The following is a 27,393-nucleotide window of genomic DNA, read 5'->3' on the forward strand; positions in this document are numbered from 1 at the left end:
GCATAAAGCGAATGCACGGGCTGCATTTCTCCGCAATGATGGGGCCAGAGTGAATAACGGTGAGCATGATGACAGTAAATTCTCTTGTTGGCAAATAAAATCTGTGATGCAAGAAGAGGCCAATTTTAGATGTATGAAATGCCAAGACTTGACGAGTGGTGCTTGGTTACAAACTCTGAATGAAATTCACGAGACCTCTTCCATATCACTGCGTAGAGATGTTTGTGCTATGTGCATTTGTTCAAATTATTGAATTATTGAAAGGAAGGGCTTTTGCATTGTAAAATGTCATATTTCTTTTTCACTGATGATATGAGAATTATTCATGGGGAATTTTCATTACTGAAAGGGAATCTCTCTCTGTACCTGTACATACTTCAAAGAACACAAAAATATTCTGGGATCATATGAGAGAAATATTTGAATTATTTTGGTAATTCTCATAGAAAATAAGAAATTTGAAATTCCTGTATCATATATGTGGCAGTCATACGAGGAAAATGAAGTAATAGCCATCTCTTTCCTCATACATTGCTTATGTTAATCTGAAACAAGTAAAAAAAAATGTGTTGAGTATTAAAGAAATACCAGTTTTAAAAGAAAAATCCCTCAAAACGACCAGAAATGAAGAAAAGAATTATCTATCCATGTTGTCATTATTGTTGTAATGTTGTTTCATGGTTTGGCTACGAAATGATAAGTTGAGCCCCATTGAGAATCTGTCATGTAACCCCAAGTCCCTTCCCTATGCCATTAGCTGTCATTCAAAATTGACATATCAGTGTCTGACCATGGTAATCCATAGGTAAAGATGTAGTTTGGCTCTCCCCCACTTCTCTATCCTCACTCTTTCTTTCTGTTTTGGTATTGGAGGTAGGGGAAGGGGTTTACCACTTAGTGGCTTATGGGGATAAAGTGAATTAGGTCACTCAGCAAGCCATCACCTGTCTCTGGCCTTCAGTTTTCCCCCTGCCCCACCTCCTTTGGTCTCTGTCAAGTTCAAGAAGTCACTCACCCCGCAGACCCCGAAGTTCTTCAAGGGTCTATTCCTCCACAAGGAGGGAGTTGCTGTCAGGTATAATGGCAAAGACAAACAAAAACATCAGAAAGGGGGGGGGGGGGGCTCAAATAAGACAGAATGGATACTGTAAAACGAGGAATTTTCGCGTGCATTTTAATTTCGCGAATTTCGCGAGTGCCAAAATTCGCGAAATTAAAATGCACGCGAAAGCTTTTGTCTACACTACATGCATTGAATGCCAGGAGCAATTCGTGAAAATTTCGTGCCACGAAAAAGGCTGTCGGCTCCAATTCGCGAAAATTTCATGCCGCGAATATATCATGTCTTACAGTGGATGATTACGGGAAGTTCTGACCATTCAAATGTTGGTAACTCTTCCAATCCATCTTTCACTTGGTATGGCTTGGTACGGCACACACTGACACATTTTCTTAGAAAAATGCAAAAAGCGTTTTGAGTACATCCCATTCCTGCTCCCTGTTTGTGTCACTATATACTAAAGATGCATTCAGATTTTTTTTTCTTTAATACCATGTTTCACACTGGCGAAAATAACAAACAAAACAAAACAACACACCCAGAAATGTGCTTGCTTGCAAAACTTTCAGATTCTAAGTTTAGGTAAGTAGTACTAAGGCTCTACTTCTTGTGATAAGTCCTGTGGAATCTTCAAACAATAGAGTAGGATGATTGCGAAAGGATTGACCTCATACTTGCATGTACCCAAATGGAGGAGAACTACACAGTGAAGGACTCAAGTGTCATTCCTTTAAAAAAAAAAAAAAAAAAAAAATCAAATTTTGCATCATGATTCAAGAACTGACAATTCATGAATGTGAATGGGCCTAATGGCCCTCCTGATTGTTACACTCTCTCACACCTTCCAGGTTTAATTGTGTCCAATCCTTGAGGGGCAATCTTGAATCCTTCTCTTTTATTTTCCTATCATTTTTTTCTTCAAAACAGATGAAGACTGTGATACATAAAGAATTATGTATATGTGGTGTTGTGTTGCAGGAGTAGACATGATCCATATTAAAGTATTCCTTGCCTGCCATATTGGATATCTAACTGAAATTTACTCAGTATGCTTTTGACTTTTTTTCTTAAGTTTCATGGATCCAGTCTTTTACGTATCTCTCCTTTAACTGAAAACAGCTTCCTCACTGTATGGAAAGAGGCCATCATCCTTAAATTACAAACTGTTTGGTCAAGATGACATCACAGAATAGCCAGCCAAATGGCACACCCAACTAGAGGCTGCAGATGGAGTGAATATCATCTAGGAGTCATGTATACCAAAGCAAGTTGCATACTTCATGCTTCAGAAGTATCGCTCCAGATCAAGACAAGTGTTCTCGACCCTATTACCTGTCACTCACTGGATGCCTACGTGTCCAAACATTCTTTTGAGAACACATTAATCAGTTCTTTTTTTGAAATATCTTGTGAGTCATCAATAAAAAAGAAAGAATGTGACAGGAATGGCTGTCTCAACAGGAAAAAACGATGAGGGGGGAATTGATTTCGTGAGGAGAGAATGTTGAGAGAACGAGTGATAAGCATCATTACCTATGATACGTTGTATGTCCCTCCTCGGCTCTCTCTCGTGCCCACGTGCGTTCTCTCAGCTATGCTGTCTTGGATTGGCAATACCTGACCACAAGAGGGCAGAATTCAAATCCACATCACAAGGTCTGTTGTGCTGGTGGACATGTTGGCTAATGGTGTAACACCACATGTTCTTTTCTCCTTCTGTGATAGGAAAGGTGTATATTCGATCACTCTGATTTAAAAAAAAAAAAAAAGAAAATGCATAGAGGATAAACTCCTGGGTGAAATGCCAAGTGACTTTTCAGAAATTTTACCCTTGAATTGTCCCTGTTAAACTCACGGGTGTCCCTGCAAACTCCCAGGTGATGCTGTTGCATGAAAGGCATTGCAGGTAAACTCTTGTGTGAAAATACGAGGTCAGCATACCAACAATGTTCTGTGGGCCCTTTGGTGCATGATTTGCCCACTGCAGAAGAGCGGACAGAATAATTCCACTAGGAGCTCATTTCCTAGTATCAAAGAAAATTTTGGCAGGCGTTCCACATTTGATTTCCCCTTGAATCATCCAGATGATCCCCCCCCCCCCCCCCCCCCCCCCCCGTGACGAGCGCGAAAGGGATATCAGAGTTTCTCAGAACATGGAAGGTGCGGACATCCCTCCTTCCCTAGGAAACACATTGACCACAGGCGGGGTCAGTCTCAATCCCCATGGCTGACCGTCTGTCTGTCTGTCTGTCTGTCTGTCTAGACCTGACATTTCTTATCTGATGGAGCCAAGGTGTGGCAAAAGGAGACTATAGTGGGTCATTAAAAAGGGAGTTCTGGGAATTTCAGAGAACTGGCCCACCAGATATGACATTTTGATGACAAATTTGGCAATGACTGACACTGTGGTCTGCCTTCCTTGAGAAGTGACATATATGAATTAGGGCGAATCAGAAAGAGGGAGGGATAGAGAAAGAGAGGGGAGAGAGATGGAAAGTTAGATAAGAGAAAGTGTTTGTCTGTGTGCATGTGTTCAAATTTACTTTAAGCAGCAGTAATGAGTGGAAGACTGGCTGTTGTTACTGCTTTTTCGTGTAAGTTTTTTGTTGTGAATGTGATTTCTGTATCTGTGGATCAAATACAAATAAAGAAATATGAGCAAAATCATCTGATGGCATGGGTTTTGATAGTAAGATAAGAAAGAACCGCATAGTTGGACATTGTGCTGTGCTTTGATGTAAGATTATGATGTAATAAATGTTGCTATGTAGAGCAATTTGTCAAGCTATATATTCATGCAAAGAGAATGTCACAACCAACAAAGTCATGTTGCAATATCTGTCAAATTCATTTCATGAATTGAACAAATTTATGAATCTGTAGTAATTTTCTTTTTGACTAAGGCACATTTCTGATGACCACAAACCATGTTTAATGCTGTAATTAACATACGAGACGTTGCTTCGTGGTCTTTTGGACATTCTGGCATCAAGGTATATATGTGGAACAATTGTTGTACACACACCGGGTCGTTTTACCACTTCACTAGTCTTCCGGGTTCCCCTGTATGGTAACTTACCTATAGATGGCGCTCTAACTATTTTCCCCTTCCACATGGCTTGGATGTCCTCCTGACAGGTGTATTGGCTGCTGTGCTGTGTTGGTTGCTTGGGAGGAGGAATCAAGGAGAACTTGTATCAGCGTTGTCATCTCATTGGCTACCAAACCTGTTGCTATTTTACTGCCAGTCAAAGTCATCCCATGGAAGATGAATCAATGCTCAATATTTGATAGTTGATTACCTCAGAATATTGCAGATGCTGAAATATAACAAGAAAAGGGGAAAAAAAAGACAATGTCAATAAATCCCCCCAACTTACATCATGGATTGTCCCATCCATTGGAATAATCAGATGGATATGAAATATGGCTCAACTGATTCATAACTTCCATAACTATATTTCAACCAAATTTGAATTAAAGGTTCACAGTACCTAAATGATGATGTTGTTGTTGTTTTTTTTCCCTTGTATATTCGGACTTTTGTTTGTGTGTTTTATAATCATTAGACATTGAGTTATGATTTCTCTTCATAGAATTGATTGCATATTCATCTATTTCTCTTGTGTTTTGATCTTTTCACTGCAGGAGGTCCACCGCTGTTAGCCAAGAGGATAAAGCCAAAATATAATAAGAATGAGGGGGAAAAAATGCTCCTCCTCCCCTGTGCGGGGAAGGGAACGCCCAGACCCCTCATGTACTGGATGAGGAATGGGATACGGTTACAAGATAACCAAATTCCAAGACTCAAGATAAAATCCAGCAAGTAAGTGGCACCTGATGTTGTTCCTGTACCTTTCTATTTATACCACATTTATTATGGAATAAGATTTCATAATGACACTGTCTAAATATTGGTTTTACTTCAGATAAGAGAACAAATTTCTGCAACCGTACTATTATTGAATTAACCTCCCCCCTCCCCCGCCGTAATTGTGCTTGCACATTCATTTCTTAAGAATCAATGGGGATGATCATACACTTTAAGATATATCAAAAATCTTGTTTCCCCCCCCCCCCTAGATTTCATGTATTTACACAAAATACAGTTTATGTCAATTTCATACTTTTTTCCCAAAAATCATTAGGCATTTGTAAAGAGGATGTCATTGTAAAATACAACATTAAATACAATTTGATTTTGATTCAATATCATTTTATATGGTGATCTTAAAGGGATCGTACAGTTTTGGTTGAGAACTAATTGCAGGTTTCTAACATTTTGGGGTGAGATAATGAAAAACCTCTTATGAAATATGAAAGAGCATGTAATTCTATGAGGAATTCAACATTCATTTGATGAAAATTGGTTTTGAAATAGCTGAGATATCCAAAAAAGAGCGATTGTAATAAAGTGTGGGACCCACACTTTATTACGATCGCTTTGTTTTACTATGTTTTTGGATGTTTCAGTCATTCCAAACCCGATTTTCATCAAATAAACTTTAAATTCCTCTTAAAATGGTATGTTCTGTACTATATCATAAGTGTTTTCTTGGTATCTCGCAAAAAGTTAAAAGCCCAATTCTATCTTCACCAATATTGTACCATCCCTTTAATGTCTCCATGGTTTTTACATGTCATAAGTAACTTTTTTTTTACATTTGTATGTCAAGATCTATTCATTTTGTATTGTTTATGTGTGCAAGTTTCAAATTATAGATGTCAAGATATTGCAATGCTATCTGTGTGATTGTCTTGTTTGATCTGATTCGTGGTTTTGGTGTATTCTATCATATTGATTCTGTCCATGTGTCCTGTCTCTCCATTGTGTGTTCTCTTTGTAATCTCGACACTGTTCTGCTTTTGTTTTTGTTTTTTGTCAACTTCCTTCACTGAGTTGTTTGGTCTTATATCGCCGTCTATCATGCTGCCTGAAATTTTCTCCCATTTTTCTCAGGAGAAGCATCAAACTTCAGATCAGAAAGTTAGATAAAGAGCACTGAATGAAAGCAATGCTATCTGTGTGATTGTCTTGTTTTTGCGTTTTGGTTTCGGCATATTCTATCATATTGATTCTGTCCAAGTGTCCTGTTTATCCATTGTCTTTTCTCTTTGTTGTGTGAACACTATTGTGCTCTTTTTTTTTTTTGTCGGCAACTTCATTCACTCAGTTGTTTGGTCTTTTGTTACCGTCTTAGTACGCTACCTGAAATTCTCTCTCATTTTTCCGTTCATGTTCACAGGAGAAGCGTCAAACTTCAGATCAGAAAATTAGATAAAGAGCTCCACGAGGGAACCTACTCCTGTGTGGTCACAAACACGGTGGATCCACCGGTTATTGGAAACAGCACGCTGAGTAAGTTATGGGTTTTTTCATTTATTCCTTTGAAGCATCCAGGGAAATACATTTTTCCCCCTCTTGAGTAATATCCATCAAGAGTAGAAAAATAGCATTAAAGGGATGTGTCACCCCCTATTCAGGTTGACTTCAATGAATGGCGATAAATCAAACAACAAAAGGGTGGAAGTTTCATTGAGATGTAAAAAAAAAAGATTAGGAAAGCTGAAAAAATTCTGAGGGACCCATGTTTACAATAAGATAGTGGTGTTGATTTGTTATCACAAATAGATATGAATCAGTCTAGATGGTGATGCCCTTATATCTTCAGGAAAACAAAAAAGCAACAGCTTAAACAGTAACATAAAAGAGACTGCTGTTTGTCTTTGGCATGAAGTTTGTCAGTGAGTTATGATAATTAAACAATAATCACTTTTAAGGGGAGGAGATTATTTTGGCGGGATTACTTGCCCAAAACATGGCTTTTATAGCAGTTCCTATCTTATACACAAACCACTGGCGACAGTTGTAGCAAATTCCAGCATTCATATGTTGGCTTGTGTGGGACTTTGAGGATATTTTGTGTGTATGTGTGCTTTGGTCAGTTTATATAGCTCTTTTCATTGAAGTCAACTGAAACATGGGGTGACACTTCACTTTTGCTTTTGAGAGAAAATCACCTGAAAGAAAAACCTCTTTCACACGGAACTCCATGCATCAAACAGGATCAAGAGGCATATGAGTTGTTCGCCCTTCAAAATGTCCGAGTCTGCCTCTGGAAAATCACTGAATCAGCCTTGCCTACCCCTACATGTGTGTTTGTGTGTGTGTGTGTGTGTGTGTCTGCATGATTGGGCTGTGGGTGTGTTAAAAATAATTTAAGTGTTTCATTGGCTGGTCCATGTCATTTCTACATCACCCCATGCTCCATGTTAATCTGCGACACAATTGACTTGTCTGAACCTGATGCAATATGGCATGAAATTATCTGCTTTCTATGAGTGAGTAGATCCAATTTGACATTGGGCACTAGAATGTTGGCTCAATTTGACATGAATAATGAATGTCAGGACCATTTCAAGGTTGGGATGTCATCTATCATGTTATGACTGGCCAACACCTCGTAAGTGGGTCGTGTGATTGTGAGCTGTGTGACTGGAATCATGTGACTGAACCATGTGACAGAATCATGTGACTGCTTTCATTTAGTGTCATTTAATGTTGGATAAAAAAACAGGAAAGACATTGCATCTTTCATATATTTTATAGAATATTTTGACATGTGATTTCAGCATATGTCCCTATGGAGAATTATTTACCAGCGTGTAAGACCTGCACTGTGGGTACTGTGGTCTAGTGAACAAGACCCATGGCCTTTAAACAGGAAGTCCCGAGTTCAAATCTTACTCGATGGACACATCTTTGATTCAGATGCTTTATCAGTGCTGTCCCTCATCAGCTTGGTGCATAAATGGGTTTGAGTAAATGTCAGGGGGATGATGGAGACAGGGCACATGTGAAGAGCATTGCTAACACTGAAGAGGCTACCCTTGGTTGATACAACACTGTCATCATAATCATTCCGGACAAGCCCCCAATTTTGTTACAACCAAAATCACACTGACAGTGATCACACAAAAGAACCAAAGTAGTAATGTTCAGGCATTTTATTAACAGTGTTATTTCCGGTACAAACACTTACCTACCAGAACAATCATTATTCTATTATAAACTCTTTTTGTACTTATCCTCTGATGCAAATGTCATACAGTATAAGGGAATGAAATACTAGCCCCAATGAACTCCACTTTATAAGTCTCGTCACAAATTTGCCCCCAAGGAAACAGCAGTAGTTTTCACGACTGCAAGAATCGCATCTGGTTATCATTATTGATAAAAACAAAATCAGATTTGTATTTGCATTGGCATTCATTACATCGATCAGCTTCCATCACTGAGAGGCATATTTATGGATCAGGAATTATTATGCGCCAGCGCTGAGGCTGTTTGTTAGAGCTGAAATTGAATACCTTCCCCCTCCCCTTGACAAAATACTGTGACTAATTGGTACATGAAAGAGTAAACATCTCTTCCATATTTCCGTCTTGACAAAACTATGACATTGTCAATGATCAAACTGATGAAGATGGAAAACAACTCTGTGGATCCCCTTAACCCCTCCAGCTAGCATCAAACATACCAGAGTTACTGCAGACAAATCACGTGCAGTCGCACATGCTGTCTGTGACACTATAACTTACAAGTCTGTTCAGGCAGTTACAGTTGGAAGTATAATGAATGACTAGAGATGGGCTTTTCACCATCAATGCTGTACATTATATCAATAGCTGTAATTTAACTGATGTAGTAGACTTTTGCATTACACTTTTTTTAATGTACTTACAAAATGCATCTGTGCACAGACAGACTGTTTTTTTTTTTAATAGATTAACCCATCAACTCTTGAGGGGAGATTTCATGCAAAAATGATCATCTAGAATTACTACATTGGCACTTTAAGTTTGTTGAATATATTTGATTGAAGAAAGATTATGTAGAGTTGGTAAATATTTATCAAGTTGGCACAAAATAAGAAAATAAATGACAAAACTTTGCCAATTTGAGACAGAAGCATTCACTTTAATCTCCAGAAATGTGTTGTCAATTAAGGATCCGTTCAAAATTTGGAAATTCAGAGGTTTTTGATGGTTCTGACACTAAATTCATAAATAGTGGTATATGACCAAAATATAGCTCAAATGAGGAAGAAGTTCCTGTTTACATTATTAAATACTGTCAGTGAGTCATGAAAATTATGACATAATCATGAAATAGCACCAAAGCAAAAAATTATGTGGTTTGTGATAGCCATGCAGGATGAACATTACCTTGTTTGTGACCATATGCTAAAAGCAGAAGGCCAGTAAAGCCATATAATGCTGATGTTTGGTACAAGCCCTTCTGTCTGTTTAGAACAAATGTGAAATGCAGCTTTTATCAGTGACATTTTGACAAAAAAACAAACAAACCCAAACACACAAGATATCTACAGCGTGATGCTATGTGGAATGTTGCTTTAGTCAACAATCATGAAGCTCGACAAACATGAAACTCGGTCGGCACCAGAAAATAGCAAAGTCATGTGACTGTAAAGCATTTGATGCATGATATAACTCATTTGCTTCCTAGAATAAAATGTCACAACTGTCTTTTTTAATAAACCTGTAATATTTTCTTCAAGAATAATTTTAAGTATTGAGTGGATTTTCCATGTTATGTTAAGAAGGCAGATGATCTGTTCATTGCCTAGTGGACCGTGGTAGATCCTGTACAAGAGTCTATAGGAATTGCATAATCCTGTAGACAGTATACAGCAAAAATGAAAATTCATTGTTTTTTATTCTTTTTTTGTGCACACTATAATGAAGAATTTTTTTAGCAGTTGCATCATGTTAATTTGACCAAACTATGTAGCTTGGTTATGTTGGAGGATGCACCTGACATTCAAACTGTTACAAAGTTTCTGATTAAAGAAAGATTCAATTCATTTTTACATTTTTGCCAGACTGTCCAGTTAAAACCCCACACTAAGTATACTTATATATTAGAGTGACCTATTCCTGATTGAGGGTGAACAGGTTGTCCCTTGCTTCCAAAATGTAACTTTCCAGTACATTTAGTACATTGATATATGGCCCCAAAGGCCATGAGACTTATCTAGTCTTTGCTAGACCATTCACTAATCTTGCGCTCTAATTTTGCTTGTAAACTTCCCCCAGAACAATATTCTTCTATAAGTAAATGTCCTTTTTAAGTTTTCAACATTGTCTGATCAGCCAGGTATCATCAACATGCAACTAGGGGGTTTGCTGATGTATTAGGCCAGAGTTTATCGCACCAGAAGTCTGTCATTATACAAGAGTTAGTCACTACTCAAACAGCAAGGGGCATTTTACATTATATTATGTAAAGCAAACTATTTTGATGACAGACACTTATTTGCTGGACTTTGGATGATCATCTTACCTGTCTATCTAAATTATTTAATCTTTGGCAGGGCTATTTGCAAATTTGTGAGACCATCAGATATAATTGATCACAAACATTTTTTTTGTTCAATGTGTATTTGTGCACTTGGCATAATGTCACACTCACTGAGATTATGCATCATTCCATGTTTTCTTGGCACTCCACAATGGAAGCCTGTTGTAGAATTTCCCAAGTGGACTTTATATCAAGAAGAGCAACCTTGAAAAATGTAGATATAAAGGTGAACATTAAGCTCTGATTTCAAAACTGTTCAAAGACATCTCTCTGAAGAAAATGAAATGAAAGATTTGCAAAGTTGAATGGAGTGACAAAACTGCATCACATCGTAACTGACCTCCAATTCATGGATTCACCTTTGTAGACCAATATCATTACTGGTACATTCTTGTGGACAATTACATGTAATGTACCAGACATAAAAGCCACCATCACTGATTTGTCCCTTGATGTTTTTGTGGCGTGTAGAGCCACGTGGCATCCTTCAGGTTTTATGTCACTGATCAGCTTAGAATTAACCTTTTCAGGCCAGCTTGTTATCAAATTACTCAGGATGTATGACATACAATGTATTAAGCTTTTTGTTTTGTTCCTTCATTGGAGTAACTAGACTGCTACGATTGCATGTCTAGACAAAGACAATGTAATGTTTCGTTTCAAGTTCGTGTAGCATTTCTGATGACATCACGGCACAGAGAGTGAAATTATGATACGAAATCCAGAGATATCACTTCCTCATTTCCACTGCTTATATTCTTGTGACAGGTAACAAAAGAGTTAATCATCAGATAGATTGCAATGACGTATTGCTGCTCTTTGCAATTCTCATTAGTAGTGGTGGTGCAGGAAATGCTTCCGTTAATCCCAAACCCTGTATGGTGACAAAACTTGATCAAGTCATGTGACCTTAGGAAAGCCCTTTTTTCGGGGGGGGGGGGGTTGGAATGGAAGGAAACTATGTATGCAACCTTTGTATTTGGCAGAACTGACTGTCTGTATTACCGCAAGGCTCCAGAAATATGTTCGCAAGTCAAGTACTACATTTTGATCTCGCACAAACTTTTACTATCTTGTGATGCAGTCACAGAGAACAGTGTTCAGGCGGAAGCATGGTTTGAAAGTGAAACTTCCTGTCCATGGAACCATCAAATTTGACATTGTGTGTGTGTGTGTTGTGTATCTGTGTGTGTTTGTGTCTGTGTGTATGTGAGAGGGAGAGAGGTGGGAGAGGGAGAGACAGACAAAACAGGATTTGTCACACATATTTTTTTTGTCTGCACAAAATCATATTTTTGTGTATGGTACATCATTATGTGTGTTAATGTGTGTTTATGTATGTTAAAGAGAAGGTGTTTTTTTTTTGTTTTTTTTAATGGGTGTGACCAATTCAGCTATTCCACCGATTCCGTAGGAACCAGATTTCTTTACACAACCTGGTGGCCTAAATTTTTACCACTATCCAGGATTTGCCAGAGAAGCCGAGTGCCCACATTCCTTTCAGTAGTATAAAATCTCCCTCATTCCTCTCAGTAAATTCTCCTGGAACTGAAAGGACTTTTACTTGAAACTACCCAGTCTAAAAAAAAAGCAAAGGAAAAAGAGAATGTTCATCATTCTATCTTTTTCCTTTGTGGTATATCATTTTTTTCCCTTCGATTTTGGAGAAGAGACGTCAATTGTCTTTTTCTTTCTCAGTTGACAGAAAGGCTGACACTTCTAACCTTTCCATTTATGAAAACAGAAAAAGGCAAATAACTAGACCTCTGGGGTTACAAGATACCCTTTGGGAGTCAAGGACAGAGCAACCTCCAAGAAATAAACCAAGAGGGAAAAATATAAAGTTGGGTGAAGCGGGTGGTTCATACGTATCTCGGTTCCATCTCATAAGTGGAATTCACACTAACGCGAATTAGCGGGATACAAATCTAGACTCTTGCATCGCAGTCCAAATCTTGGGATTTTCACCTGTGCAGACTTAAAAATCCCACCATCAGAACGATCAGCATACGATCCAAATCCCGAGAAATCTTACAATTATTTCAGAATCATAGCAGTAATATGAGAAATAGTACAATAAATTGCACATGACAACTTTGAATGCTGGAACAAATAATCTCAAGATTTTTTATCTCATCATTCAAAATACATATGATTGAAAAGCACATAAATGTATGAGCAAAGGTCTCCATTTCTGTAGATTTCGGGCATGCGCAGTTTGATTTGATAAATTATCATGATCGGCAATTAACTAGATATTTTCCCCATCTGAATAGGTGCAAAATATTGTGGTATTTGGATTGTGATCATTATCCTGATATTTTGTCTGTGTAAATATGACTTTGAATTGTGTGTAATTGTTATTCTGTCTAACCAACTACCACAGTTTGCTTTGACTAAAGAATGAATGAATGAAATACACAACTTGACGTTGACAAAGCAAGTTTCAAGGAAGTATGAGCATAAAGCTAATTATAATCATAGAAACAAGAACCTGCATTGTCATGGTATGTTTTCCTGGAATCTAAAAAAAGTGCATTGACCCGACACTACAGCGCTTTCTTCCATGGCTATGTGTAACTGTGAAAATGATTTTGAAACCAGCTACAAGTGGCAGAGCTTTCCTGGAGTATGTGTAGGTTGACGAATTGTGAATGGTGAAGTGATAAAATATGTATGTGACTCAAACTCTCGCTGTAGACGTCATGGAACTTTCCCTGTGCTAACGCAGACACTTTTTCGTGCACAAAAATCATTGCTAAACTCTCATAAGAAAGAATACCAGCGCATCATCACGAGACGTCTTTTGTGCACTCACTGTAAAAAAGCCAGTCGAGTAGGGGAGTGGGAGGGGGGAGGCACAGGACGGGAAGTGGTGAGTGAGCGAAGGGTACGACAAAAATATTTGCAAAGATCTGAGGAATACTTTCACAACACTGTCTCGTGTTGTGACGGCTCTTATTTTCTCTCCCATTTTTTTCGACGGTGAAAAGTTGCTGAGTGAGCTGTAGAGTGATGACAAATTGGATGGAGAAAATTCTCGGCATAGTCTGAATGTGTTCACTGAAATATAGGGCATGCCGTCTATATTCAAAGCAATGTATGCGCTTCAATTGACTGTAGATTTTGGGTTAAAAATGCTCAATGGAAATCATAACAATAGTTCATCTTGCCTCTGATAAGTATCTGCTGCATTTGAAGGTGATTGGTGTAATAGGCTAATTCCTGAAAATGATACGTAGAGACCAGTCTGAAGCATATGACGTATTTTTGTACCACTTTCATCACAGACTACAGACAATGGGGGTAAAAGTTGACAATATTATGACAGATGCATGGATAGAATCAGATATTGAGAAAGTGTGATTATTGGTTTTAAAGCGTGATTTTTTGCTTCAAAGGCAAACTATGAAAAATAAGTGAAAGTACATTGGGCTACCAATATTCCTTTTTTTATATTCTAAGACATAGAGCAGGAATTTATCACTTAAAATTATGGATGGGAGTTTATTCAGAACACATTCTTTCAAAACCAGGCATCATTTGACGTAGCAATCTACCATTTTTATTTTACGATATATTTTTTTTTCTCGCTGAAACTGAGACTTATGAGTGAGTTGGAGAAAGCGGTGGCGGAGAATATAAATATTGATAAGCAGCACAACCTGGAGATCAGTAACAGGAGTGATAGATCAGGCTTTGCCGAGATGAATGATGAATAATCTCTTTACTACTCACTGGCTGATCGTGGTTGCTGAGAGCAAAATGCTGTGATTGAAAAAAGAAAAGAAGGAGAAGCCACAAACATATGTAAGACAATTTCAATGTAAGAACAAGATTGAGCATCTGATGGAGAGAGAAAGAGAGAAAAAAAAATAGTGTGAGAGAAACATATAGGGATAGAGAGACAGATTAACACAATAAGTCAGGGACAGAGTTGGAGATAGAGAGAGACAGACATAATGATTGAGAGTATTTTGTGCGTTTGTGTGTATGTGTGTGTCTGAGAGAGAGAGAGGGTGATGGAGAGAAAGGGGGAGGAAGGGGGAGAGATAGAGGGGGAAGTAGAAAACGGAAAGGTAGATAAATCAGGGTAGGTGTAAATACTCCTGGAGAGATGGTGGTCAGTGATTTCATGGGCATTTGGTGTGACAAGAGGAGACATCCATCACGCATGAGAAGAGCCCCACTGCGATAAATTTGTGAAAGAACATCACTAGCCTTGCCCCGTGATTGGTCAATGAAGATTCCATTCTGTTGCTCCTCCTCCTCCTCCCCCTTTGCCTCCCCCTTCTTCCCTCACACACACACACACACACACACACACACACACACACCGCCTGCCCACAGTGCGAGCAGAATTAGCAGCGGCATCACCGTCGCCACAGTGACCGCATCACTTTGCAAGAGACTACCGGTAGGCATTCCGAACTACCGCCATCCCTCTACCAGTGGTGTTGTGTAACTAACCGAGTCACAGGGGGGTAGAACTCCCGCTCCGTTACATACCAGAATTCATATCATATCTCACTGTACCTAGCTCTTACATGATGATGTCAGGTCCTTTTTCTGTCTAATGACATTTCACCGTATGTGATTTCAAACATTAACCCTCGCGTGAGTCAGTAGGAGGGCATCTTGTTGGATTTTTTTTTCTCCTTCTTCTGGATCGCTGCATCTTGTTTTTTGAACTCACAAACTGGAGTCTTGCAGTAGTATTGCAACATGGACCTTGGCTTGTCCCAACCTGTGTTTTTTTCGAAATCTGAGCCTCGCAGTTCATAACCTCGTGATATAACGGGCCACTTTGCTTGGAGGACTGCACGCAGCTTGAAGGTAGCAGTTAGAGCTGAACTGTTTCATTTCACCCCTTCAACCTCATCAGCTCTGACAGCGCTTTGTGATTACTTCATCATGTGACAGCATTGAGCAACAATGATTTCTCTTTCTTGTTCAGCACCAAGGGATATGCATCTCCACAAAATCTAGTGAGACTTTTTTCTTGTGATTCAGTGATCAGCTTCTTCTCAACTTTCTAAAGGTGGGAGCTTTTTAAAAGAAATGAGAGCTCTGTGTAATAGGGAGCATTGATCTTGTCAGAGCACTTTTTCTTTTTGTCAGCCATCTTTGTAATACTGGAAGATAGGAGTGTGTGTGACCATCTGATTATAAGCAAACAAGCCAGCAAAGAAAGAAAAACATTTCACAGCATTTACAAAACAGTTTTTGAACTCAAGTTTATGAATCAAATAAATCAGGAAACGGCAGTTCCGCAGAGCGAGCTTTTGAAGTGCTTCAACCTTTCATCGCATTACTGTGTCTCTTCCTGACACTTTTTTTTTTTTCTGGAAGGATATTGGGAAACGTGATTACCAGAGGGATCATGGATACGATGAGAAAGGGGTGATTTTTGACAGAAGGAAATGCAGTTTAGTTCTGTTTCAGAGCAGAATTCATTTCATCAACCACTGAGTAAGACTAGATGAAATATTCACTCCACAATCCTTCACTATCGGAAGTGGCATTGTCTGATCAGGAAAACACCATTTAAAATTTGTGAATACTCTAAATCTATTTGTATATTGAATTTGTGGATACACACATATGCACACTCGCAGAGCATTGATGGCTGATTGTCTGATATTGATGGCAATCTAGCTTGAATGCAGCAGCGATTAGTTCACCTTTGCCAAACAAAGCCCCTCTCATCAGCAGGGAGCAAGAGGCAGAGTAATATGTGGGAATCTGAATCAGGCCAGCATTCCTGCGAAATTCAAGAGTGAACTGGCGGTGATTTGTGCCTGCAGTGTTCTCGGCTCGTCCGGTCTCCCCTCTACACCAACTTTACTTCTTTTCCTCCCGGCTTCACCGTGGGCAACCATTTAGCAGTGGAGGATCCCTCCCTGGTCTGGTCTTGCAACGGCACAATTACTCCATTGACCTTTGGACCGCTCAGTAATCCCTCTAGTTTCATGTTTGATGTGCTAGCTCTAGTGTAAATGCCTGTGACACATTCTTGAGTCTGCTTTATTCCCCTTCATTATTGTTCTTTTCTCGAGTGAGGGTTACTCCTCTCCAAAGTTACCAGCCCCTGCTGCTCTGGTGTATTTAATTACCACGACGGTAGATCGTTGAACTACGCCTCAAAGCTTGCTCCTCGGTGATCTCAGAGTCACGATTTCCATCGCAAGCTCAAGAGAATGTGACATTTTTTCCCAGCTGAAAGAGAAGCTTTGTGTCATTTTTTTTTTGTTAAGGCTGCACGTGATTGCTTTTTTCGCTGTGCCCACAATAAAGATAACCAAGGAGAGGATGAGGATCATAGCCTTGGATACTAAGGTCATTTAAAGCTACCATAGAAACCTGACTGGCGTGTGGGAGTCTCGTATGAGTGGATGTTGAAGATTTGGTGAAACACTCAGACATTCCTTCTCTGCTGTCACATCATCCCGCTTTCGCAAATTTGGCAGTCCTGCTGTCTTCTCCGCTCTGTTCTTGTTCCACCTTCCTCCAGTCAACACACCTTGATTAAAGCATCTTGATCTTCGACTGTTTGTCTTGTTACATAATAGCTTTGCTGGATTGCATAATGTTCAGTGGTATATTCCCCATATGCCAGAAAAAGCATATTACATTATGAAGTCTAGTTTTACCTTTGAAAAATACAAACTAGGTTTCTGTACTCTACCCTAAGTGGTTGCATGTGATGTGTTCTCCGATTTGATTGTTTTGTTTTTCTTCCATACAAGTTGGGAAATTACCAAGACTGGATCTGCAAGAGGTCACTCTTTGTTCAAACTGTTTGGAATGTGTGGAACACAGAGCCTGCTGATGTAACTTTCATATCATGTCATGTGATCACAGAGATTGGCTGTACTTTCCCCCATGTGCTGGCTGGAGCGCCCAATGATCGCTCGCATTCGGTTTCCGGTACCAGCCATCTATGGTTTCACCCGGAGACGGGGAGCAGAGCGGTCCTCATTAGCCGAGCAACCATTCGATGCGAGATAATCAGCGGATTTCTTCCTCCTGATGGATCCACTTGACAATAGCGATTCAGCGTGATTGAGGCACAGACCAATCTGCCATCCAGGACACTCATAGCTTTTTTTGAAGAAAACAAAACATTCTCTGCCAGTTCACACAAAGAGAATGCAAGGAAGGGAGGAATCTTGAAGTGTGTGGGACAATTACTCCTCGAGACTTTGCCAATCATTTATGGGAGCTGTTGAGTGCACAGGACCAATCCCACGGATGGGCACATATGTATGACAAGGCGGGACTGAAGGAGGAGGAAAAGTTAGACAGAACATCTCTTAGGGGAGGAGAGTGATTCAGAGGTTCACTTGGAATTGATTGTCCTGCGCGGGACAGGAGGAGAGGGCGAGAGGGGAGCGGAATCATAAAAAGAGGTTAATAGGTGGGACCACTCTGTTGACATTGAGCTTGAGGTGCTGCATACCTGTGGGAGAGGTAATTTGGATTTTTCGAGGATACTCTGGAGCCAGGGTGCATATCTACAGGTGAGCACATGTCCTTGGAGTTGGTTTCCCTGGAGACACACCTACCCCGCCCCCATACCAGATGAGTTCAGGCCCAATGAGAATATTACAGCTTTTACTGGTACTCACAGTGGAGTGATAGATTGACTTGTGCATGACAGGTAAGCATACAGCAATGCTTTGCAACCCAGCCCTGGAATCTACCACCACCTGGTTTTATGATCATTAGGAAGTTCAATTATAGCAGGATCTAGACGAAGCAGGATCCATATTGTCCTCTGGTTCATCCTAGCTTTTGACGAAAACTGATTGTTCACTGCAATCATTTATTTCTGCTAATGAATAATGACTGACAGTCAGAGGCAATAGTACCTGTGGCGCTGTGAACTACTACATTTCTACAAGGGTGTGATATTTCCATTGGATCTTTTATCTTTTTATTTTTTTGAGAGAAAGATAGAGCTTTTATACTCCTCATTTTGCAGAGGAGCTGTGAAACGGAAGTCTACCGAAACATCATCTTGGTTCCCCCGCGGAACATTAGTCTCTATGAAATTGATATATAATCTGTGGGATCGCCTACAAGGGAGAAAATCTGTGGAAATGGCCAGTGCAGTCTCAGCCGAGGTGGACGAGATTCGCCTGGAGGAGAGCGACAAGCCCCCCAGGACCTTTTGGCAGCGGTGTCTGCCCTTCTTCGTCTACTCCTTCATTATCATCTGCATCATCGGGGCTCTCATCTTCCTGGTGATCACCTTGACAACCAACTGGTATCTTAGGTACATCTTTGTTGGGGAGGAGTACACGGACAATGGTGAGTGAAATAGAGGATACTGCCTGTAGATGGCATTTATATCTTATGTAGCAGGATATAAACACAATTGGAACACTGGTAAAATATTCACACTTTGCCGTGAATCGACCACTATAACACTGGTGCCATCTATTTTTTCCCCGCTACACAATCTGTGTGCACGACAGCAGTTCCTTAAAGATATCTGTGGTTATGCAACATAGAAAGGGCCGTGTGGTAGTAGTTTGCCTACAAACACATACACAAATACAAACAAACAATAACCACTCATCACCAAACACAATCCAATATTTACCTTCTCCGTGCGCCATCAGCTATGGCAGTTTCAACTGCATTTAAATGCACTACTGTGATATTCAGTTTCCTTGAAGTCACGCAAGTTAATAACACTTCTCTACATAGTACATCATCAAAATAATCACACAGACACATTTACATGTAGCTTGTTCTTGTCGGGGGGGGGGGGGGATGGGGGTGGGGGAGGGGAAGGGATAAGACTTCCATTAAAATGCTTCAAACAGTATAGATTGAATCAAGCAAGAGTGAAGAAAAGGAGATAAATACACACACAAAAAAAGGTGCTCACAAAACATGCACATGCACACACACACACACAAAAGAAATAAAAGTCCACTTTCCTATGGGGGTGAAAATTGAACGAGGAGTATTTCTGGTGCGAGAAGAAAATGGGGCACTAGCCACGCAAGGTCAAAGCCAGCCACATAATGGTGTTCCCGTGATCAAACTCTCCGCCTTTTAGCCCCACAGAAGCCACTTCGGTATGCATTTCCCCCGAAATCGATTCATTCCTTTTTGCCCAAGCACCCATTCCATAATTTTCCTCATTTGTGCTCTCCGCCGTACCATGCCAGCCTCCAAAAGCGCCTGATGTATCAAGAGGTTCTGAAGTATGTGTGTGCCCTTGCACATAATGGTATAAAGAGCAATTCAAACATTATGTATATAAAACTCTGGATCCAGCTTAAGGGAGACAGTGTGTGGTAAATGTGTATTGAGCATTTTTTAGCAGTAAAGCATAGCTTGATTGGGAGCATGACATTATTCTAAACTTTAAAGAAGAAAGCCACTCCAAAATTTTATCAAGTTCATGAGAAAGAGAAATGATTCCCTGCAAAACAGTGCAGAAATGATCAAAACCAGATAAGAAATAGGGAAGTTATGACAATTCTGAAATTTTAAAATTTTTGGAAAATACTTCTTGAACAGTCGTTATGAATATTCAAATCAGCAAATCGATGATGCCATGCTCTCACAATTTCTTTATTATTTTCACACACAGAAATGACAAAGATCAAATTTCCATGCCATGTTTTTATACATAATTTGGACAATAAAGAAATGAAATGAAATGAAATGAAATGAAAATGAAAGATCTCATATTTCAGCTGTATAAATGTAAGACTTGCCTTAAAACCACCCAAAATAAAAAAAGAACAGATGTTTACTCTGATATATTTTGGTTTGGGAATATGCTTTTACCTGTATTAGCTTAAAGTAACAATCTTAATAGCCATTTCTCTTTTTGATATAGATCTTTTTTTTTGTCTTGTCTTTTTTAATCACCAATGCATCTTCTGTATATCACCTCACATTGTAAAAAATTGATCTTTATAAAACATTATTTCATTGGTGTGTATGAGCAGGCCCACCGACGTTGATTGGAAGCATAGGTGCTGGTAAACTGAACTGAGTGTGATACAGGCTAGTATACACAATTTGCTTACACAGTTGCCATAGTTGGTTCCGTTACCTGGCTTACTCAAATATACTTGTCCAGTGCGTGGAGTGGTTGTTGTATTATCAGTTAAAAGCAAGTTGTTTAAGGTATCAGATCCCTAAGATATCCAAACACAAGACTACTAGCTGAATTGCAATCATGACAGTGAAGATGAACTTTACACCCAATCCTCTTCATTCTTTTTTAATCAGTTTGGGTGACTAGCGAGATGAACATGAAGCAGATACTGTATACGCCAAATATTTCGCGAGGTTTTTATTTTCGCGAATTTCGCGAGTCAGCTGCTATTCGCGAAATTAAAAACATGCGAAAATATTGGGTGCGTTCGAGCGCTCTAAAGCGAACCAAAGCGAACTGAACTAAAGCGTACCGTACCGTACTGTGCCAGTTTGGGAGCGTTCGAAAGCTCTGTGGAGAAAGCGTACCTCTCGAGTTATTTTTAGAAAAGGTCACGCTTGTTTGTAGCGAGAAGGTCATTCACCTTGCGCTTGACCTACTTACAGCTGCCCCGAACAAAGAGAATGATGTTTTTGCATTGTGACGTATGCACATGATACGCGCATGCTTTACAACGAACTTATGGTACGCTTTGGTATGCTTTTGGAGCACATCGGGAAGTGATCCACTTTTGGCTCGGTACAGTACGGTACGGTACACTTTGGGAGCGTTCGAACGCTCCTCTAGCGCGGTACGGTACGGTACAGTTCACTTTAGGAGAGCGCTCGAACGCGCCCATTGACTCTAGTGCCAACATGAATGTGACATATGCGTATACATTTCTCCGGTCAGTACAGGACTCCACGATCGCAAATTTAACCACTCGCGTAATTGTCGGGAAGTCCCGATTCGCGAAAATTTAGACTCTCGAAATATATGGCATATACCCTGAAATTCTTGTGCTTCCATCCAGTCGTAACATCTGTGTGTGACTGTAATCATTCTGTGTGTACAGGTGGCACAAATCATAGCAGGAATGATTAACAGATGAATAGAATTTAAGAGGAAAAGAAGAATAGAGTACATTGGATGAAAGTAAATTAGAAAGAATATAATATATGTAACAGAGAGAGAGTTATATTGCACAAAAGGGGCAATGGTTGTTTCGACCTGTATTTCTTGGTGTTGTAGATGTTTTGCAAAGGATAATGACTGCTCGTCCTGTAAAGGAACATGGTAACAAGGGACTATCACTGGGACAGAGCAGTTTGCCACCAGATGCAAAAAAGCTAAAAACAGAAAGAAAATTGGGAAGAAAAAAAGAGCTTTAAGTGTGCGTGTATTTACTTAGTTCAAGTTGTAAGGGAATGACTGTGGGTTATGAATATTGTGATTTGATTTGCAAAAGAGGGTAGTATTTCATTCAAGTAGACATTTCCTTCCCCCCCCCCCAAAAAAAAAAAAAAAAAAAAAAAAGATTTGTGCGATGCTGACTGGATATGATCAGGGATCCCAGACCTCCAACAAGTAGTTTATGAAATCAAGAGTACACTCAGTGGCCTGATATTGGAAGTCCTGTGGGGTTTATTGTATCTTCTAAAATATGTAGATTTGCTATTTAATGTTTGCTGAGAGTGGATTGTGTTGAATTCAAAAAAGTTTGATCATAATTTCTTTTCACATTTTAACTCGGTTTAAATCAAGATCCAAATTTAATGGGTTAATTTCTGTTCATTTCCTTTCAAATCTTTGTTCAGCGTATCAGCTACCATGTACATATTGAATATCGGGAGGGGGGGGGGGGGAGTGGGGTAATATTTATGAGTCACCTCAAACAGAAAGTTGCAAATCATATGACGAGTAAGGTCTGTTTTAAGCATTGCACAACAGTCTGTTCACTATCACCATGTGACACTACATTTGAAAACATGATACATGTCACATGGTTGATTAGAACATGCATGAAGCACTCTGATAAAACAAAGGAACAAAAAATTAAAGAGATTACTGAATCCTTAAGTTTTTGCATGAAAAAAATCATCACTTTCCATCAAAATTTGACATTAAAGATAATTCTACTTTTTCATTGATATATAGGTGGATAAACTTCATGTGTTTTTGTTGTTTTTTTGTGGGGGGGGGATTTCTAGAAGAAAAAAAAATACTGTATTGAGTGTTAAAACCATGGCCTGCAGAGTGAGTTGTTCTGATGGTAGCATAATGTTCATATATCACATGCTAAAGGACCGAAAGTGAGAGAATCTATGAAATCATGAAGCTGTAACACCCCTTTCCTGTTTCATCATCATTTGAAACTTGATTTTTTTTATAAACCCTGTCCTGTGATATGACTCAATGTCATCATGCATTGCATAAAGGAAAGTTATAATTGATACCTATTTGATTTTCTTTAAGGTGATGAAGGTCTAGAGATTATAGCACCTTCAAAGAAATCATGCCTGTGCTTGTGAATGTGCAACAGTAACAGAATTCGAAAGGTTTGTGCTGTTTGAATTCATGCAGGCAGCCTCTATACTGACTCCATACAAACCAAATTTAGAGAGAAGAAAAGAAATTTATAAAATTTGCAGTATAGAGGAGAAAAATATGTCTTTTTCCCTCCCCATTATATTTCTAAATAGGTTTCTGTTTCATAGAAATGTTTTCCGCTTTCTGCCGATGCCTGTGAGTCAGTTATTACGGACAAATTTGAAGAGAAATAAAGGAGAACACCAAAATATGTAAGATATCCCGCTCCGCACTAACGGCCTGCAATCAGAGGCATTAAGGCTCACTTTCGGCTCCGCTGATCATCCATGTGCATCAATCTAAGACAGCAGCTTGTAGCTGGGGTTCGTCTCTAAGCTTTCTCCATGCTTATGTTCTGATTTTGGCTCTTTTTTGTTGTTGTTTGTTAGTCATTTTTTTTTTTTCGTTATTTGTGCAAGCAAGGTTGATGCCTGAACCGACGGGAGCTAATTTAGCCGCCGTAGCATTTCTTGATTATACCGGAGTCAGACTTTCTTCGCGTGGAAGCTGATGACTGAGTGCAGGATGGAGCAGGAATGTGTCATTTCCCTTTAAACTTTTGGTAGAGAGAGAGAGAGAGAGAAAGAGAAAGAGAGAGAGGAAAAGAGAAGGAGAGAGGGACAGAGAAGTTAGAGAGAGGGAGAGAGGGAGCAAAGTTAAACAAGAAAAGAAAAAGAGGAAGAGAAAAGAAAAGAAATGGAGAAAGAGAACAAAAGAGTAACGAGAGAGGAATTTTTTTGAAGATAAAAAAGAAGACGTAGAGGCAGTGAAAATATGAGAAAAAGAAGAGAAAAATATACCAGCAAGAGAAAGAGAAGGAGAGAGGAGATAATGGAAGGAGCCATAGTAGACATGTGACTGATGGTTTGTGGTAGAGTTTCAGGGAGCTCGAAACTCAAGTCATCTCATGAGGTTGATTTGAAACGTGAGACCAGTTAGCATGCCGGCTTTCCTCTCTTTGTTTTTCCTGTCATTAAGGGCCCGATCTGCTTTCATATCTCCCATCTTTATCATATGTCTTCGACCTCCTTGCGGCATCTACGTGGTGAGCTTTTCCTTTTACCGCAGGTCTCATAAGGTACACTCAGGGGAGCCAACAGTCACTGCACTTAAGGAGAGATATTACGATAGCAAACTTCTGGAATGTCAGAATAATGTTTATTTGTCTATTCGTCTCGCGTGCGCCTCATTTGCCATTTTCCTTCGGTGCCACCAACCGCTCTGCCTCAAATGTGTCTCATTTTCTGCCAGTTTCTGCCGTAGTTTATTCTCTGCTGTGCCCAATAACCCTTGTATGTGTTTCTTCTGCCCCACAGTCGATATATTTATAAATTTGTCCATCAATCTATAAACCTCTCTATCTATTTTTTTGTCGTATTAGAGAAAATGTCTGTCTGCACGTCTTTAATGCATCTGTCTCTTGCAACATGTCTTCCCATCCTTTGATATCTCTGTTTTGTATTCCTCCATCAGACTACTCCATTATCTATTTATTTATCTTTAAGTTTCTGTCTAAATTTCAGGGAAACAGATTTTGAGGTTAACTTTTTCTGTGTAAACCTTGTTGTCAGTGAAGAAATGAAATAATGCAATGTATATCCGGTCATATTCGTACATTTTGTTTCATTAAAGAAAAAGAAGGTGAGAAAGCACAGGAATCAACTACAGTACACCATACCATTAAGTATCCAGGGGCAATTGTGGTTCAAGGCCAAAGTTTTGCTTTTCTTAAAAGAAAAACTAAAAGAAAATCAGAGCGAATTTCTTAACATTTCTGCTTTGCGAGGAACTTAACGGATCTTCAATCCTCTCAGTTTCCGACGAACAAACCGCGACCCTGTTCCGAATTGTCATATCTATATTTAGCTACCAGGATGTTTGTTTCTGGCCGAGGTAGCCCGCAATATGTGCAATTTCCATGTCAATTTTCACTCGGGGATCATTGATTGTCAGTTATAGAAGCATCCAGCGCTCGAGTTTATGATGCTGCCCTGCTATTCCACCTGGCAATCATCATACATTGCAATCTACGAAAAGCTCAGATGGTGCCCAGTATTATGTCTTGACTTCAGATTGCTGTGCTAGATCGGCCGGCAAAAGATGAGGACTCTTTCCAAACATTTGTTCTTTGAATCCTTGTTTTTCTTTACCCTAACACCCGGTCATTTTCATAATTGCACAGTTTTGGGGAGAGTTTTTCCTCCTTTTGTGCCTTCATGCAGGAGTCTCAGTGGCATCACAAACTTCATTTGGGGCTCCAGCAGCCATTTTTAAAAAAAGATCTCCTTCTTTCTTTTCTTTTATTCTTTTCTTGTGACAGAGTCTGCACATTCATCCCTATCAAAAATTCCCCATTTTTGAAAAATAGGTAAAAGGGAGAAAGAATGTTTCTTGTACCATATCATCCCAGAGTTGTGGATATTAAACAATGATTACTTTTTTCTGTGTTAACTCTGCACAAACCCTTGAGACCAGAGTAAAGTCATGGTAGCATGTCACTCCACTATTTTGCACATAATTATACATTATACAATGTATGCACTATTGTATGATGGAAATTTCTGGTAGATAAAAACATGTAAAACTTGTTTTCTTTTTTTTTCATTCTGTCAGATTTTATTAAGACTTTCACAGTTCTGTTTGAATTAACTACATTTGTTCGAACCAACATGGCTATGCAGTTATTTAAAAGGCTCACTCACTGATGTGCCAAGGTTTTTCAAGAATTTGATTGGTGTTTGTATTTTTTTTTTAAAGGTAGCATGTGTGTCTGTTGTTGTATTTTATGTGTGACGTAGCATAAAAAGAATGATTTCATTAATACTACGTATAGACACACCCACACCACAGGTATTTAGAATAACAACTTTTTTGTTGGTGTTGTTTCATAATCTGATGCGTGATCTGTACAAAGTGCACAGTGCAAGAGTGTTCGTTGCAGATGGTAATCTGGTTCTAGTTGGCTCTACTAGATCTGATACTCTTGATACCATAAGACATTTAGTTATTGTGCTAGCTACCCAGGGAATGGGTTCTTAGTGTAACTCCATAACCCTGCATTTGCTTCCTCTTGTGATATTAAAAGTGGCTGTGATAATATTCTCAGAAATGGAGATAACTTCTACAAACAAGGCCCCGAATAACACCTTATACAGATTATTGTGCTAGTGGGTGCTGTCTGGTTCTGTTTGACAATATGGTCTGTTTTTCCACATGGTTGATTGAGTGATATAATGATTTACTGCATATTCATCTGCCCAATCATTTGGAAGATATGATCAACATGTAATTCACTCATCTGTAGAGAAAGTAATTGTGATTGAACAGCTGAGTTCGTGTTCACACTTAAGTCTAATGGCTAAGTCCAAATCAATTTGGTTACAAAGACATCTTCCTGACTCTCTCATCGCATGTTTGAGTGGGAAGGGATAATTTATATGAAGCGGGTTTGTTTCTGGGAAGATTAAACATGGAGCTACATGCAGCACATTTCGCTCCATGGATTGATTGTTTAAAGACTAAACCATATTCTCACATTTGAAGATTTAATTCTAGGAATATGGAGATTGGAATTGAAATCAAGAACATTCATGTCAATTGATGATGCAAGTCAGGTACGTGTACATGCATGTTAACCATGGCACTAGAGTAATTTCAAAATGATGCAAACTATGTATCAGATTTCTTCACGGAAAGCAGGCTAAAAGAGATAAATATCGAGACCTTAATTCCCATGAAGTCAAATCTGATAGTGAATATGACTTATCATGGAAATTATGTATCAAGGTAACAATTACAAATCATTAGGTCAAGTGATTGTTGCTATGGCAGTTGAAATTGAAGTGATGGCTAAAGTAATATCCTCTTTGCAACAGAGCCAAGAAATTGTAGGTATAAATCATCAGCCGCTAACCAGAAGGACCGGACATCAGAGGCTTTGCATGGTGCCTACGGCTGAGTCCTAGCTTACGAAGTGATGATTTTAATGAAAAGTAAATATTTTGAGCAAATTGTGACACTTTTCCTTTTGTCCAGGCTGCATTTATTTGATGGGGGGAAAAAAAAACCTGCCAGAGAATCGATTTGTGTGCTTCCGAAGAAAAGATTTCACCCACAGAATTTGAGTTGATATCAGGGTTATAATAATACCCACGAGGATTTCCAAGTTATCAATGAGGTGTTGTATAGATATTTTTCCAGTTTGTGTGTAATCTTACCAACGTAATGCTGTCTGCTGCAGGCGTATGGATGGTGTGGGCACTTCTGTAATATGTGTGAGAGTATGGATATGTTTGTGTATTGGATAGAAAGAGAGAGAGAGAGAGATAGAGTGTGTGTGTGTGTGTGTGTGTGTGTGTGTGTGTGTGTGTGTGTGTGTGTGTGTGTGTATCAGTCATATGAATGCTG

General features: G+C 39.2%; 1 protein-coding gene across 1 annotated transcript in view; it reads left to right on the forward strand.

Moving 5' to 3' along the window:
• LOC139725731 (uncharacterized) overlaps positions 1 to 27,393 on the forward strand; it is a 198,769-nt gene that overhangs the window by 101,518 nt on the left and 69,858 nt on the right. The window contains exons 2-3 of the mRNA XM_071636815.1: positions 4,709 to 4,886; positions 6,307 to 6,419. Of these exons, the coding sequence (XP_071492916.1) occupies positions 4,709 to 4,886; positions 6,307 to 6,419 (291 nt within the window). The remainder of the gene's footprint in view (positions 1 to 4,708; positions 4,887 to 6,306; positions 6,420 to 27,393) is intronic.

This window comes from Diadema antillarum, unplaced genomic scaffold (genome assembly GCF_040938485.1).
Source record: "Diadema antillarum isolate AM-2024a unplaced genomic scaffold, OU_Dant_1.0 seq00000057_RagTag, whole genome shotgun sequence".
Classification (NCBI taxonomy): domain Eukaryota; kingdom Metazoa; phylum Echinodermata; class Echinoidea; order Diadematoida; family Diadematidae; genus Diadema; species Diadema antillarum.